Raw genomic sequence first — 18,521 nt, forward strand, 5'->3', positions numbered from 1 at the left:
TAGATGGGCTATGTACAGGTGCAGTGATCTGTGAGCTGCTCTGACAGCTGGTGCTTAAAGCTAGTGAGGGAGATGGGTGTTTCCAGTTTCAGAGATTTTTGTAGTTCGTTCCAGTCATTGGCAGCAGAGAACTGGAAGGAGAGATGGCCAAAGGAGGAATTGGCTTTGGGGGTGACCAGAGAGATAGTATACCTGCTGGAGCGCGTGCTACAGGTGGGTGCTGCTATGGTGACCAGTGAGCGGAGATAAGGGGGGACTTTACCTAGCAGGGTCTTGTAGATGACTTGGAGCCAGTGGGTTTGGCGACGATTATGAAGCGAAGGCCAGCCAACAAGAGCGTACAGGTTGCAGTGGTGGGTAGTATATGGGGTTTTGGTGACAAAACGGATGGCACTGTGATAGACTGCATCCAGTTTGTTGAGTAGGGTATTGGAGGCTATTTTGTAAATGACATCGCCGAAGTCGATAATGATGTCCTTCTTGGACAATTGTGTAATACAAATAATAACTGTGGCTATGAATGCCAAAAAATCCACCTTTTTCACAATCAGTGTATCCAGACGTATAACATTTGCAACTGGTTGCGGTGCATCCACCGCCATATCTTCTTCAGCACTGTGGCCTCTTTCACCTTCAACTCAATCTCTCTTCACCGCCTTCAACTTTCTTCACGGCCTCCAACTCTCTTCATCACCTCCAACTCTCTTCACCGCCTGATGTGTTCACCAGAAACGGCTTCTGGTAAACCTAGTGGCAATAAATGTTGCTGCCACAGGTTTGCCACAGATACAAATAGATTCTTGAGAGAATTGTCTGCCAGAAAAAAATCACTGGTGAACTGTTTGCAACTAGAGGCAATAAATATTATAGTTGCAAAAGGTATTCCGCAGATTCACGACTAGTGGCAAAAGTTGGCAAACTTATTTTGTGGAACACTATTTAGTTTGCAGCAAATTTCCCACAAACTTGTGGGAAGTTTCCAGCAACAAATTCATTTTTGTGAAGGAGCAACTAAATGTTGTGTGATTTTTTTTTTTTTGTAGTTGCACTGGTGCTCCCAAATAAAAAATCCAGGTAGCACAGCAAAATATTTATGAGCATATGCGACCAAAATTGTAGGACTGTAGAGCCGTGATGGGGTTTTCATCAAGCTCACTGTAAGGGGCACTTCACCACTTCTTAACTTTGACAATATAGGAGGTCATTTTCTTAGGACCTTTTCTTCAGACTGTTTTCACGTATGTAGACACTGGTATGGTGCAGGAGACATAAAATGTTGAAGTGTCCCTTTAATGAAAATATTGTAATATACATATTATTGCACCTTAAACCTCAGTGTGACTTAAGACAGAATTAAGTGTGGATTTAAACCGGTAAGATATATTTTGCAAGCTTTATTTACATTTTGCCTATCTCAAATGGGTGAGGGGGTAACTATCTTCCTCAAACATACCAAGCTGTCATGACAACCCTATAGACAATAGTGGTTTTCGTGTTGAACAATGAGCACACACTGGTTGTTAATTTCCGACAACATATTATTTACTGTAATCTCTGTGAGATACTTATATACAACAAATTAATTGTATTTATATACACGTATTTCTTGTTTAAATACAAGTGTGTGTTTTACGTGGCTCTGACACAATATCACAGGGTGACAGGTTGTGTAGAAAGTGTTCCTGTGAGTGTAGGTGATTATTTATTGCATGCACCAGTGTTGTGACACAGTATTACAACACTGTGAGAGGTTGTGTACTAACTATGTCCCTGTCATTTTAGGTGCCTTGTATAACATAATCAAAGTGCCCCCTATGAAGAACAATCCTGAGGAAACCCTGGAGGGGGCAAAAGTGCTCTGCTCTATTGTCCCTGCAGACAAGGCCAGGCCCTCGTACTACCACAGCTTCGGTAAACCTATCAAACACGTGCAATACCTATGCAATTAGACCCAAAACAAAATCATGCCTGTGTCCCAAATAGCACCCTTGTCCCTTTATAGTGCACTTATTTTTACCAGGGCTGGTCAGAAGTAGTGCACTATACAAGATAAAGGGTGCAATTTGGGATGCACCCATTACTTAATGTTGCTGTACGTCTTTATCATATCCGTAAGGAACAATATGTACCCTGACATTAGTGTCTCATTTTAACTTGTGAGGGGGGGTGATGCTATTTTATTTAGAATTTTAGGATCCCGTTAGGTATCAAAATAAAATGTATTTTTTTAAAAGTCCATAGAAATGCATTGAATAACACTATCATAAATGGCAAAAAGGACATTCAAAAAATGTGAAATAAGAAACAAGGTTTTGAAGTGTCTGTCCTAAATCTAGGAGATATAAAATAAAACTTTGTAAATATATGTATGCATTTTTTTGACACATTGATTAGTCTTTCATGGCTTGGAAAGAAAGACTTTCATTACGCCAATACATCCCATCAAAGCCCCACAGATTTGGAGTCAGGTTTTTTGTTTTATGTGACCATCTGACAGGATATGAACAGGACCTGATCTACACCTGCACCACCACAGATAAGCCATTTTGAGGGTCTTGGCATATCTGGATCAGTGATGATCACCATGCTGCAGCCTTACCTCAGAAAGGGGCATACTGTATTTGTGGACAACTAGTACAGCAGCCCTACACTTTTACAGTAACTTTTGAGGGAGAACACATGGGCCTGTGGCACAGTGAGATCCAACAGGAAGGGGATTCCACTATTCAAAAAAATGAAAAAGAGCAAGGGGGAGGTGACGTTCCAAATGAACGGGGAGATGATGGCAGTGAAAGGGCATAACAAACGCGATGTCCATGTTCTGTCCACTGTGCAGACCTCCAAAATGTCGAACACAGGAAAACTGAACTATGTCACCTGACAGAAGAAAATTAAGCCAGAATGTGTCTTGGAGTACAACAAGAAGATGGGAGCAGTTGACAAAGTGGACATGCAGAAGTGTTTTGTTGAGTGTGCCAGAAAATACCTAAAAAAGTACAAGATGCTATTTTTCCACCTAATAGACATAGTCCTACTCAACAGCTACATTGTCCACTGGCAGGTCACAGAACAGGTGATCTCATACCAGCTGTTCAGGATAAACCTGATGCGGCAGCTCCTTGAAGACCACCACACTCCTCGTTGTCCGTCTGCTGGGGACCGGCCTGTCTGTGACAATCCTCTACGCCTCACTGAACACCGCTTTCCTAGCAATGTCCCTCAGACCACCCTGCAAGGAAAAAGCACAAGGAGGCATTGCAAGGTCTGTCTAACATCAACCCGATGACAGAAACAAAGGAAGTTGACCAAGTAAATGTCTGAACCATGTGACAGCCTTGTGTGCAGTTCCTTGCTTTGTCGAGTACCACACCCTGAAGCATTACTAGGTGGAAAATATTTTTGGGGACTCCTGGGTTCTATTTCTGAAATAAAACAGAACAAAAGTATGTAATCAACAATTGTGAAATGTATTGAAATGTATGACTTTATGTATTTTATGTGAGGGGGGATTGGAGAAATGTTCTTAAAAAAAGACAAAAAAAAGATAGAAATGTAATATATGGGTGTTTACTTTGTTTGACTCCTGGGCTCCATTTCTGAAATAAAACAGAAAAGGAAAAGTACGTAATCAACTTTTGTTATTCCTTGATTTGTAATGCATTCTTGCAATTATGTTTTATCATTTTGCCAAATAGTTGTTGGCTAGGGAAAATATGATTTGATTATTTCAATAAAATAATATCTTCCTTAGCAAACAACCTTTAGCCTAACCTGTAGACTAAAGAGAATGATTTGAGTTGTTACATTACATCGAGTTGTCCTAGAAATATACTGTATAGTTAGTAATACTTGAAGTTCATACAAATGTAACCACGTTTTGGAAGGAGAGCGATAACTGGTCCACCCACGTAACAGTCAGCCCATAGATGGCGCCAAAGCATAAACCTATATAATCCTGTTTAGCGCCATAGTTTAATATATCTACAACACCGCTTCCCTCATGCCAAGGTCTCTGCATACATTATAGCTGATTACACGCACGCACCATTCAATCTGATCAATCTGTTTACATGACTTTGTCCTCATTCTCCTCTGTCTCAACCAGTCTAAAACCTATCTAAGCCATAATACTCATCGCATTTGATGAGAAATATATTCCTTGCTTGGTGACAAGGCAGGCATCTGTAGGCTACATGTTCAGTGGTGATAATACATTGACATGGTTACGAATTGAAGCCACCGCTGTAGACTAGTTTTTCCAGGAGAGAATAAATGATACAATTTTTTTTTAATTAACAAAACTTTTTTAGGGTCCCAGCGTATCCCAGCCTTAGCCATGGTCGACATATGTAATATATGCTCATACCCTGCTCTCACTTTGTTTGTTCGCCACTATTGTGTCAAATACACCAGATTTAGCGCCTCAGGTTTCCCGCCCTATCTCACATGCGCAGCCCCTCAGACAGGCTAATACTAGAGCCTTTTTCAGATGATAATACAAGTAATATAGATTATAATAATTATAAACTAGGTGGTTCGAGCCCTAAATGCTGATTGGATGACAGCCATGGTATATCAGACCGTATACCACGGGTATGACTAAACATTTATTTGTACTGCTCTAATTACGTTGGTAACCAGTTTATAATAGTAATACGGCATCTTTGGGGTTTGTGGTATTTGGCCAATTAACCACGGCTAAGGGCTGTGTCCAGGCACTCCATGATGCGTTGTGCATAAGAACAGCCCTTAGCCGTGGTATATTGGACATATACCACACCCCCTCGTGCCTTATTGCTTAATTATACAATTATCAATAATACTATACAGTAGATACTCGCTGCTACTACTACAGGAATAATGTTTTATTAAGCCTCATATGAAGTAGACATTGTGGTGTCGATACAATGAGGAGTGTAGAGAATAGTGTCAAAATGCAACAATCTAATTCTAGAACAGCAGCATAGAATTCTGGAAACGCGTGCAAAAATAACTCACGATGTAAGGGCCGTTATTAATATTTAGAACTTAAGCGTTAAAAGGTTAACGCTCCCTGTACCCATGTACACACAATCTCACAATGTCACTACACAACCCTATCTCAGCAATGACAATCATTGTGAAAATGCCTTGTGTGGTTACAGGTATATGTACTGTATATCTTCCTCTCTTTCTGTAGCTAAAAAAATTCTGGAAGTGATTTGAATAGAAAAATATAAAAACCTTCAATTCAAATTGACCCCAACCCTGATGAAAACAATGTATTTGACATATATTTTCCCTTTTTCCTGTAGCAATGTCAGAGAACTATGTGGTGTTCATAGAGCAGCCTATCAAGATGGACCTACTGAAGATTGTCACAGCCAAGCTGAGGGGAAAGGGGATCAGTGAGGGGGTCTACTGGGACCCCAAACAAGATACTGTCTTCCACCTGGTAGACAAACACAAGGGACAGGTGGACAGGACAAGGCTTTTAAAGGCCTTTAAAATGCAAATAAATAACAAACGTGGTTCTATTACAAAGCCCTGAAGCCCAAAGCAAAAAAAATATACAAACGTAGAGTTTGAATTCTCTCGTTTGAACATCTTAGTATCTCGTTTGAATTACTTAGTTAAAAAAAAAGCCTACAAAAAATGTCACAATTCCTAAGTCGTTTCAACTACTTATCTCATTTGAACTACTTAATTGTTCTTTTGTCTAATTAGGCCTCATTCGTTATGCAGCTTGTCAGACCGTGCAAAGTTGCTGCACCCATTCATTCACTGATTCCATCCAGTGATATGATTATTCATTGTGTTTTTTGATAGCCTAAAGCAGGCCTGCTTTTGAATGCCAGAGCATGTAAGTGGGAGAGTGTGGAGTGAGTAGCAGAGCATAAATCGAGCATTTAACTTCTATGGGCTACGTGGGACGCTAGCATCCCACCTGCGGGACACAGCCAGTGAAATAACAGGGCGGCAAATTAAAAAACAACAAAATGTCATAATTCAACTTTCTCAAACATACAACTATTTTACACCATTTTAAAGATGCACTTCTCCTTGATGTAACCACATTGTCTGATTTCAAAAAGGCTTTACAGCGAAAGCAAAACATTAGATTCTGTTAGGAGAGTACATAGCCAAAAACAATCACACAGCCATTTTCCAAGCAAGCATATATGTCACAAAACCCAAAACACAGCTAAATGAAGCACTAACCTTTGATGATCTTCATCAGATGACACTCCTAGGACATTGTGTTATACAATACATGCATGTTTTGTTCAATGAAGTTCATATTTATATCCAAAAACAGCTTTTTACATTGGCATGTGATGTTCAGAACATGCATTCCCACCCAAAACTTCCGGTGAATTTACTAAATTACTCATCATAAACATTGACAATATACATAACAATTATTTTAAGAATTATAGATACAGAACTCCTTTATGCAATCGCTGTGTCAGATTTTAAAATAGCTTTTCGGCGAAAGCACATTTTGCAATATTCTGAGTACATAGCTCAGTCATCACGGCTAGCTATTTTGACACCCGCCAAGTTCGGCGCACACTAAACTCAGAATTACTATTAGAAAAATTGTATTATCTTTGCTGATCTTTGTCAGAATGCACTCCCAGGACTGCTACTTCCACAAGAAATTGTGTTTTTGTTCCAAATAATCCAAATAATCCATAGTTATGTCCAAATACCTCCGTTCTGTTCGTGCGTTCAGGTCACTATCCAAAGGGGCGAGCACATTGAGACAAAAAAACCAAAATGTTCCATTACCGTACTTAGAAGCATGTCAAACGCTGTTTAAAATCATTATTTTTCTCGTAAAATAGCGATAATATTCCAACCGCACAATAGTGTATTCATTCAAAGAGGAAAAGAAAAAATAGTGTGCTCACGTGAATGCACATATCCAATCTCTTTGTCACCAGGCAGACCAATGACAAACTGAGCTACTATACTCTGCCCAGAGACAGAAGACGCCTCAATCTGCTTTCTGAAGGCTTTAGAGAGCCAATGGAAGCCTTAGAAAATGCTACGTAACCCCACAGATACTGTAGTTTCGATAGAAAATCAAAAGAAGAACTACAAATTCTCAGACAGGCCACTTCCTGCTTGGAATTTTCTCAGGTTTTTGCCTGCCATATGAGTTCTGTTATACTCACAGACACCATTCAAACATTTTTAGAAACTTCAGAGTGTTTTCTATCCAAATCTACTAATAATATGCATATTCTCGTTTCTGGGCAAGAGTGGTAACCAGTTTATATCGGTACGTTTTTTCATCCGGCCGTGAAAATACTGCCCCCTATCCCAAACAGGTAAAAAAAAAAGTTCATCTATAAGCTCTGGTCGTGCTCTGCCTAGTTATTTTCCTTTCCGTTCCTCACTATTCTTAATCACTATTCTTTTTCTTACTGTGACCCCACCAACAGTAGCCTATATCTTGTGTATATTCCACTTTCTAAAAGTAGGATATGTAGTTTCTATTTTGAAGGACTTCAAATGTATTAACAGATATTTTAGGTTGGCAATACATATGCTACATTTTTTAATTATTGGAATAAAAACAATATAAATAAATGTAATTAAGCTAAAATATCAGAAATAAATCATAAATAACAAAGGCCAGTATTAGATTCTTTTCATAAATAACAGTGAATAAATATTCTCAAACTGCAGTGTTCAAATGAATTGCGCACCCCCGTGTGTGGATGCAATTTCTCCACATAAAATCATATTTCCTACAGCATTTTTTACAATTTCATTGGAGAAAGAAAACCAAAAATGAATGTACATTTTACAGTAGCCTATCTAAAACATATGTTAATACATTTGATGTCCTTCAAAATAGAAACTATCCTAATGTTAGAAAGTAGAATATCAACTAGATATACATTAGGCCATTGTGGGTGGGGTCACATTAATTAAAAGAACGGTGATAAAAGAAATAAAAAATGCTAGGCAGAGCATGCCCAGAGCTTGTGGCTGAGCAGTACCAGAGTGAAATTGGAGCAGGAGAGAAGGCTCACACCATTTTTAAATCTGCTTGAATAATGCTCTGCTCATCGTTACACACTCGTCCACTTGCATGCTCTGGTGTTCAAAAGCAGCCCTGCTTTAGGCTATCAAAGAACTGTCAATGAATAATCATTTCAATGGATGGAATCAGTGAATGAATGGCTGCATCAACAATTACACGATCTGACAAGATTCATAACATATTAGGCCTAATTAGACAAAAGAACGATTACAATACAGTGAAAAAGTATTTTCCCCCTTTCTAATTTTCTCTACTTTTGCATATTTTTGATACTGAATGTCATCAGTTCTTCAACCAAAACCTGATATTAGGTGAAGGGAACCTGCGTGAACAAATAACACAACAATTACATACTTATTTAATTCATTTCATAAAAAAAGTTATGCAACACCCAATGCCCCTATATGACAAATAATTGCCCCCTTACACTCAATCACACTAACACCACCATTCTTGACCGTTGTTGTAAGGTTCTTACTGTGGAGTGCAGTGTTTGGTTTTTGCCAGGCATAATGGGACCCATGACATCCAAAAAGTTATTATTTTGTCTCATCTGTCCATAGAACATTATTCCAAGAGTCTTGATGATCATCCAGGTGCATCCTGGCAAACTTTGGTCAACCTTTTGGATGAGATGGGTCCCATTATGTATGGCAAAAACCAAACAAGAACCTCATACCAAAGGTCAAGGATGGTTTGGGGATGCTTTGCTGCCTCAGGACCTGGACAACTTGCCTTAATAAAAGGAATCATGAATTCAGCTCTGTATCAGATAATTCTACAGGAGAATGTCAGGCCATTCATCTGTGAGCTGAAGCTGAAGCACAGCTGGATGATGCAGCAAGACAATGATCCAAAACACACAATCAAGTCGACATGAAAATGGTTAAAAAGCAACAAATTTGAAGTTTTGGAATGGCCCAGTCATTAGTCCAGACCTAATATCAATTGAGATGTGGCAGGACTTGAAATGAGCAGTTCATGCTTGAAAACACAGAAATGTCACTGAGTTAAAGGAGTTCCGCACGCAAGAGTGGGACAAAATTTCTCCACAGCGTTATGAGAAATGTTTATCTTGTCAGGGTGGCAGGTAGTCTAGTGGTTAGATCATTGGACTTGCAACCAAAAGGCTGCTAGATTGAATCCCTGAGCTGACAAGGTAAAAATCTGTCGTTCTGTCCCTGAACAAGGCAGTTCACCCACTATTCCCAGGCCGTCATTGTAAATAAGAAATTGTTCTTAACTGAGTTGCCTGGTTAAATAAAATAAAAAAATCTACAACTACATCCCAACCAAAGGTGGCACAACCAGTTATTGAGTGTAAGGGGCAATTACTTATTCACACAGGGGAATTGGGTGTTGCATAACCTTGTGACTTAAATAAATAAAAAATCATGCATTATTTTTTGTTGTTATTTGTAAACTCAGGTTCCCATTATCTAATATATGGTTTTGGTTGAAGATCTGATAACATTCAGTATCAAACACATGCAAAAATAGAGAAAATCAGAGAGGGGGCAAATACTTTTTCACGGCACTGTAAGTCGCTCAAACAAGATAATAAGTAATTCAAACAATTTATCATCTTGTTTGAACGACTTGAACAACATTTGAACGACTTTGAATGACATTTGTATTTTTACTAAGCCATTAAAACGAGATACTAAGTCGTTCAAATGAGATACTATGTCATTTGAAGAGACACTAATTCGTTCAAACAAGATACAAAGTCGTTCAAACGAGAATTCCAAGAGTCTGCATTTATTTTATTTTATTTTTTGGCCTTGGGCTTTGGTATTTTTCATATGGAAAGATAATTGCTTCACTGTATGGGAAGTACACAAGCGCTAATCTTTGATACAGTATCATAATTTGTTTAATCTATCATAAAAGTAGCACATAGCAGTCATGTTCACCAGTGAGTAATACACTGAATCAGTGATACAGTAGTAACTAAGCTACTTACTAAATTGCTAAATGACCAGTAAATTATCTATTTATTTTATCTAAACTTTGTCCCACATTCTATTATCTCCACTAGACCAACTCAGTGAAGTTATTTGTCCTGCTCTCTCTCCTCTAGACCAGCTCAGTAAAGTTCCACACAAAGGCTCTGTCAGTGTTCCACCAGATCAATGCTTTTGAGGAAGACGGCTTCCTGATGCTGGACATGTGTTGCTCTGATAACGGAGAGGCCATCAACAACTATCTCATCCAGAACCTACGCAAGTCAGGGGAGGCTCTCGATCAGGTCAGCATGGAAATATAGTGCCTTAAGAAAGTATTCACATCCATTGACTTTTTCCACATTTTGTTGTTACAGCCTGAATTTAAAATGTATTCAATTGAGATGCTTTGTTACAGGCTTACATACAATAAATACCCCATAATGTCAAAGTGGATTTAATTTTAGATACATTTTTTTACAAATTAATAAAAAATGTAAAGGTGAAATGTCTTCAGTCAACAACTATTCAACCCCTTTGTTATGGCAAGCATAAAAAGTTGGAGTAAAGTCACAAAATAAGATGAATGGACTCTATGTGCAAGAAGGGCACCTATTGGAAGGGCACTTATTGGTAGATGGGTAAACATGTAACATGTAAAAAAAAAAGCAGACATTGAATATCCCTTTGAATGTGGTAAAGTTATTAATTACACTTTAGATGGAGTATCAATACACCAGTCACTACAAATATACAGGCGTCCTTCCTAACTCAGTTTCCGGAGAGGAAGGAAACTGCTCAGGGATACCACGAGGCCAATGGTGACTTTAAAACAGAGTGTAATGGATGTGATAGGAGAAAACTGAGGATAGATCAACAACATTGTAGTCACTCCACAATACTAACCTAATTGACAGAGTGAAAATAAGGAACCCTGTAAAGCAGGTATTCCCAAACTGGGGTACTGGGTTACGCTCAATGCCGTCGGGGGTACGCCAAATAAAAATGTGATTCACATTTTTCAACAGTACATTTATATTTTCCAACAGGGCTACACATTTGGGTGAAGTAGTTTTCTCACCTGAGTAGCCTCGTTTCACTGCCAAAAATAATATTAAAACATCTAGTGTAGCTGACCATATAAGACGTTCCCTGGGTGCCCAGCGAAATAACAACACAATGTCAAATACAGTTAGCCTAGTCAAATAATTAACATCCAATCACATTAACCATTAGTCTCTCATGGGAAACCTTCACTCTTGCGCAGACATTTAGAAACGAAACATGACCATTTGAAAAATAAGCTACGTGAGTTTTTTGAGCGAGAATAAAGACGATTTTTGAGTAGTAAGACATGTATAAAAGCAACAGATACCATTAATAAGTGTCTTATATGGTGAGCTACCGTGTGGCTAGGACAGGCAAGCCCCATACTGTTGTGGAGGACTTAATTCTTCCTGCTGCTGCGAATATGGCTGGGACAATGCTGTGGGAAAACGCCCCAAAAAACTATACAGACAATGCCTTCATGAAACAACACTGTTTCACGACGCATTAGTGACATGGCAGGAGATGTTTTGAATCAATTACTGCTTCGCATACAAGCCAGTGAATGATATGCTTTACAGCTGGATGAGTCAACAGCTCCCGGTATATGTCCGTTACGTTTATGGGGAGTCCATTAAGGAAGACATCCTCTTCTGCAAACCACTGGAAACCAGGACAACATGAAAGGATATTGTTTAAGTACTGGAAAGCTTTGTGACATCAAATGGACTTTGGTGGTTAAGATATGTTGGTATCTGTACTGATGGTGCAAAAGCCATGACAGGGAGATATAATGGAAAGGTAACACACGTGCAAGCAGTTGCTCCCAACGCCACTTGGGTACACTACAGCATCAACCGAGAGGCTCATGCTGCCAAGGGAATGCCTGACAGCTTGAAAGATGTTTTGGACACTACAGTGAAAATGGTTAACTTTGGTAAAGCAAGGCCCCTGAACTCGAGTATTTTCTGCATTATGCAATGATACTGGCAGCGACCATGTAACGCTTTTACAACGTACAGAAGTGAGCTGGTTATCAAGGGGCAAAGTATTGACACATTTTTTTAAATTGAAAGACAAGCTTAAAGTTTTCTGACGACCATAATTTTCACTTGTCTGACCGCTTGCATGATGACGAGTTTCTCACACGACTGGTCTATCTGGGTGATGTTATTTTCTCATCTGAATGATCTGAATCTAGGATTACAGGGACTCTCCACAACTATATTTAATGTGCGGGACAAAATTGAGGCTATGATTAAGAAGTTGGAGCTCTTTTCTGTCTGCATTAACAAGGACAACACACAGGTCTTTCCATCATTGTATGATTTTTGTGTGCAAATGAACTACGGACTATGTCAAATGTGATATAGCGAAGCACCTGAGTGAGCTGGGTACATAATTGCGCAGGTACTTTCCCGAAATGGACGACACAAACAACTTGTTATCCATTTCATGCCCTGCCTCCAGTTCACGTACCGATATCTGAACAAGAGAGCCTCATCGAAATTGCAAAAAGCGGTTCTGTGAAAATTGAATTTAATCAGAAGCCACTGCCAGATTTCTAGATAGGGCTGCGCTCAGAGTTTCTTGCCTTGGCAAATCGAGCTGTTAATACATCTAGACGTTCCGCTAGCGGAACACCTGCTCCAATATCCAATGATAGGCGTGGCGCGAATTACAAATTCCTCAAAAATACAAAAACTTCAATTTTTCAAACATATGAATATTTTACAGCATTTTAAAGACAAGACTCTCCTTTAACTAACCACACTGTCCGATTTCAAAAAGGCTTTACAGCGAAAGCAAAACATTAGATTATGTCAGCAGAGTACCCAGCCAGAAATAATCAGACACCCATTTTTCAAGCTAGCATATAATGTCACAAAAAACAAAACCACAGCTAAATGCAGCACTAACCTTTGATGATCTTCATCAGATGACACACCTAGGACATTATGTTATACAATACATGCATGTTTTGTTCAATCAAGTTCATATTTATATCAAAAACCGCTGTTTAAAATCAATTTTTATGCCATTTTTCTAGTTAAAAAGCGATAATATTCCGACCGGGAAAGCGTGTATACGTACAAAGAGAGAGAAAATAAAAGCATGGGATCCCCTCGTGCACGAGCCTGAGTTTCATAGTACTGTGACCGGCCACTATCCAAACGCGCTACTTTTTTTCAGCCAGAGCCTGCAAAGCCACGATTCAGCTTTTTGCCGCCTTCTGAGAGCCCATGGGAGCCGTAGGAAGTGTCACGTAACAGCAGAGATCCCCTGTATTGGATAGAGATAATCAAGAAGGGCAAGAAATGGTCAGACAGGGTACTTCCTGTACAGAATCTTCTCAGGTTTTGGCCTGCCAAATGAGTTCTGTTATACTCACAGACACCATTCAAACAGTTTTAGAAACTTTGGAGTGTTTTCTATCCAAAGCTAATAATTATATGCATATTCTAGTTTCTGGGCAGGAGTAATAATCAGATTAAATCGGGTACGTTTTTTATCCGGCCGTGAAAATACTGCCCCCTAGCCATAACAGGTTAAGACACTGATGCCCTTTGCAACCACATACCTATGTGAGACTGGATTCTCGGCCCTCACTAGCATGAAAACTAAATACAGGCACAGACTGTGTGTGGAAAATGATTTAAGACTGAGACTCTCTCCAATACAAGCCATCCTTTTTGCTAGAGGTGCTAAAGTAATACTGCAAAACGATAAACCTTTTGTCATGAATACAAGGTGTTATGTTTGGGGCAATCCAATAAAACACATTACTGAGTGCCACTCTCCATATTTTCAAGCATAGTGGTGGCTGCATCATGTTATGGGTATGCTTTTAATCAGTGGTGGATCTAGCTTATATGGCTCCCTGGGCAAAACCCCCTTCAGCACCCCCCCATCCCCTCCTCAAAAAAAGCACCATTCTGCACTAACTCATTTTTATTCAGACATTTGGAACAATGCAAATAAATAATCATAACATTTAAAACTATATAAATATAAAAATATATACAAAAATAAGACTCATAAATATAAAAAATAACAAAAACAAATAGAAACAAATTGTAGTTAATAAATACAAATAAACCATTTAATCAAATGATTACACAATTACCCCATTGCTAACAAAAGACACACAAATAAAACTAAATTGCACAAATCCTATCACACAATACACAAATAGAATAACACACTTATAAAGTGTTGAAGAACTATTGTACATTGAACATATAATATAAAATATAGAACACAACATGCAACAATTTCAAGGATTTTACTGAGTTAAAGTTTATAAAAGGACTTCAGTCATTTGAAATGAATTCATTAGGCCCTAATCTATGGATTTCACATGACTGGGAATACAGATAAGCATCCATTGGTCACAGATAGGGTAGGGGTGCGGATCAGAAAACCAGTCAGTATCTGGTGTGACCACCATTTGCCTCATGCATGGAGTTGATCAGGCTGTTGATTGTGACCTGTGGAATGTTGTCCCACTCCTCTTCAATGGCTGTGCGAAGATGCTGGATATTGTTTGGAACTGGAACATGCTGTCATACATGTCGATACAAAGCATTCCAAATGTGCTCAATGGGTGACATGTCTGGTGAGTAAGCAGGCAATGGAAGAACTAGGACATTTTCAGCTTCCAGGAATTGTTTACTGATCCTTGTGACATGGGGAAGTGTATTATCATGCTGAAACATGAGGTGATGGCGGCGGATGAATGGCACGACAATGAGCCTCAGGATCTCGTCACAGTATCTCTGTGCAATCACATTTCCATCGATAAAGATGCAATTGTGTTTGTTATCCGTAGCTTATGCCTGCCCATACCATAACACCACAGCCCCCATGGGGCACTGTGTTCACAATGGTTCTCCTATGGGGACAGCCAAAGAACCCTTTTAGGTTCTAGATAGCACCTTTTTTTGAATAGGGTACACACACACACACTAACGCATGCATGCACGAACACATGCAAACACACACAACACACAGAAACCTAAACACAGAAACTCAAAACACACCCATTGATACCACACATTTATACTGTGACATTGTGATGTTTTGATGTTCACGTGCGCTGTATTTGTTCCTTAGGTGTACAACACCATGTACAGAGCATTCCCTCGGCGCTTTGTTCTGCCCCTCAATGTGACCAACAACACACCGACAGGTGTGAACCTCAACACACGTCCCGCCAGCTCTGCCACTTCTTTCAAAACAGCCATAGATAAGGTATGCTGAAAATGTGCAAGTTTCTATCTATATGTCTTGATGTTAGTGATATTTTGGTATGTTGGAAATGTCCATGTTTCTGTATGTGTTGTTGTTAGTGCTAGTTAGGTATTTTAGAAATGTGCGTGTTTCTGTACTCTGTGTCTTTGTTTTTCTGTGTTCTTTGTGTGAGAAAGATATGGCCAGGGGGATGAGTTTTCTTCACCTTTTGTTCGTGTGAGAACGATCAGGGTGGGGCGGAGTTACTGTACTTAACTGTCAACGTATTTTATTTTTGTATATGTTTTCGACCTTCTCAAGTGTGACAACAAAATAAGTGTTTGTGGAGAGTTCCAGTGTACTTATTATCGTACTGTGGTGATTGTAGTGCAACCTATCTAGATGCTCTGGAACCTTTCCCCTGCCAAGTCTGGTTGTTGATGACAGTTTTTTGAAACATGATAGTGGTTCTCAACATTACAGTTGTAAGTTTGGACTTATTCCATGTATTATACAATGGGGGGAAAAAAGTATTTGATCCCCTGCTGATTTTGTACGTTTGCCCACTTACAAAGAAATGATCAGTCTATAATTTTAATAGTAGGTTTATTTGAACAGTGAGAGACAGAATAACAACAACAAAATCCAGAAAAACACATGTCAAAAATGTTAGAAAATGCTTTGCATTTTAATGAGGGAAATAAGTATTTGACCCCTCTTCAAAACATGACTTAGTACTTCGTGGCAAAACCCTTGTTGGCAATCACAGAGGTCAGACATTTCTTGTAGTTGGCCACCAGGTTTGCACACATCTCAGGAGGGATTTTGTCCCACTCCTCTTTGCAGATCTTCTCCAAGTCATTAAGGTTTTAAGGCTGATGTTTGGCAACTCGAACCTTCAGCTCCCTCCACAGATGTTCTATGGGATTAAGGTCTGGAGACTGGCTAGGCCACTCCAGGACCTTAATGTGCTTCTTCTTGAGCCACTCCTTTGTTGCCTTGGCCATGTGTTTTGGGTCATTGTCATGTTGGAATACCCATCCACGGCCCATTTTCAATGCCCTGGCTGAGGGAAGGAGGTTCTCACCCAAGATTTGACGTTACATGGCCTCGTCCATCGTCCCTTTGATGAGGTGAAGTTGTCCTGTCCCCTTAGCAGAACCCCCCCCCCCCCCCCCCCCAAAAGCATAATGTTTCCACCTCCGTGTTTGACAGTGGAGATGGTGTTCTTGGGGTCATAGGCAGCATTCCTCCTCCTCCAAACACAGCAAGTTGAGTTGATGTCAAAGAGCTGCATTTTGGTCTCATCTGACCACAACACTTTCACCAGTTGTCCTCTGAGTCATTCAGATGTTCACTGGCAAACTTCAGACGGGCATGTATATGTATTCTTGAGCAGGGCAACCTTGCGGGCGCTGCAGGATTTCAGTCCTTCACGGCGTAGTGTGTTACCAATTGTTTTCTTGGTGACTATGGTCCCAGCTGCCTTGAGATCATTGACAAGATCCTCCCGTGTAGTTCTGGGCTGATTCCTCACCGTTCTCATGATCGTTACAACTCCACGAGGTGAGATCTTGCATGGAGCCCCAGGCCGAGGGATATTGACAGTTCTTTTGTGTTTCTTCCATTTGCAAATAATCACACCAAATGTTGTCACCTTCTCACCAAACTGCTTGGCGATGGTCTTGTAGCCCATTCCAGCCTTGTGTAGGTCTACAATCTTGTCCCGGACATCCTTGGAGAGCTCTTTGGTCTTGGCCATGGTGGAGAGTTTGGAATCTGATTGATTGATTGCGTCTGTGGACAGGTGTCTTTTTTACAGGTAACAAGCTGTGGTTAGGAGCATTCCTTTTAAGAGTGTGCTCCTAATCTCAAAACGTATTTCCCTCATTAAAATGCAAATCAATTTATAACATTTTTGACATGCGTTTTTCTGGATATTTTTGTAGTTATTCTGTCTCTCACTGTTCAAATAAACCTACCATTAAAATTATAGACTGGTAATTTATTTGTCAGTGGGCAAACGTACAAAATCAACAGGGGATCAAATACTTTTCCCCCCACTGTAGCTCCATAACATATATGACCTACAGACAAACAAATATATATATATATCAGTACCAGTCAAAAGTTTGGACACACATACTCATTCAAGGGTTTTTCTTTATTTTTACAGATTTCTACATTGTAGAATAATAGTGAAGATATCAAAATTATGAAATTATACATATGGAATCATGTAGTAACCAAAAAAGTTTTAATTTTAGATTCTTCAGAGTAGTCACCCTTTGCCTTGATGACAGCTTTGCACACTCTTGCCTGTCCCTTAGTAAACTTATGGAAAAATAGTGTTTGACCAGATACAATGCTATTTCACAGTAAACAAATTGACAACATACTTTCAGCACGCATATAGGGAAGGACACTCAACAAGCACGGCACTTACACAAATGACTGATGATTGGCTGAGAGAAATCGATGACAAAATGATTGTTGGGGATGTCTTGTTAGACTTCAGTGCAGCTTTGACATTATCGATCATAGTCTCCTGCTGGAAAAACGTAAGTGTTTTGGCTTTACTTGTCTAACAGAACACAGAGGGTGTTCTTTAATGGAAGCCTCTCATTTATATTCCAGATTGAATGGTTATGGGTCTAAATAAATAAATGCTATAGCCTACCGCCATTGCGCACGTTCACTCTTTCAAATTACCTGTGAGTTCTATTGGGCTGCTGTTTTTAACATTCAGCAAAAAAAGAGCTTGCATCCCTCTTCGCATAGTCTTTTGGTATGAGAAAGGAGAGTTTTCTAAGTAGAGGCCTGAGGAGCACAGGTGTTAATAATTTATTATAATTTATCTGTTTCTCTGAGTTATTTATCCCAGGAAAAGGGAGTGGTTTTGGGCGGTAAATCTCGGTAACCAGGTTCCTGCCATTCAACCCTAGTATGGAGACAGTTATGATATACAGGTAACTGCCAAAATAAAGGATACACCAATATAACGTTTCTTAATGGGGCGTTGGGCCACCACGAGCCACCAGAACATCTTCAATGCACCTATATGTATGGTATAGATGTGTCTGGAACTCTATTGAAGGGATGCAACGCCATTCTTTCAAGATTAATAATGACCACATTTGGTGTTTTGCTGATGGTGGTGGAAAACGCTGTCTCAGGCGCCACTCCAGAATCTCCCATAAAGTGTTCAATTGGGTTGAGATCAGATCCCTATACTATGAATCAGGTTTGAGGAG

The 18,521-nt window shown here is 39.5% G+C and overlaps 1 protein-coding gene across 5 annotated transcripts in view; it reads left to right on the plus strand.

Moving 5' to 3' along the window:
* Positions 1-18,521, plus strand: part of bco2a (beta-carotene oxygenase 2a) — a 124,490-nt gene that overhangs the window by 60,153 nt on the left and 45,816 nt on the right. For 3 of the 5 annotated variants that reach the window (XM_014195695.3, XM_014195690.3, NM_001279080.1), the window contains 4 exon segments: positions 1,783-1,911; positions 5,295-5,455; positions 10,125-10,292; positions 15,151-15,288. In XM_014195695.3, the coding sequence (XP_014051170.1) occupies positions 1,783-1,911; positions 5,295-5,455; positions 10,125-10,292; positions 15,151-15,288 (596 nt within the window). 5 annotated transcript variants of the gene reach the window in all.

This window comes from Salmo salar, chromosome 04 (assembly GCF_965601325.2).
Source record: "Salmo salar chromosome 04, fSalSal1, whole genome shotgun sequence".
In the NCBI taxonomy this organism is placed as follows: Eukaryota; Metazoa; Chordata; class Actinopteri; order Salmoniformes; family Salmonidae; genus Salmo; species Salmo salar.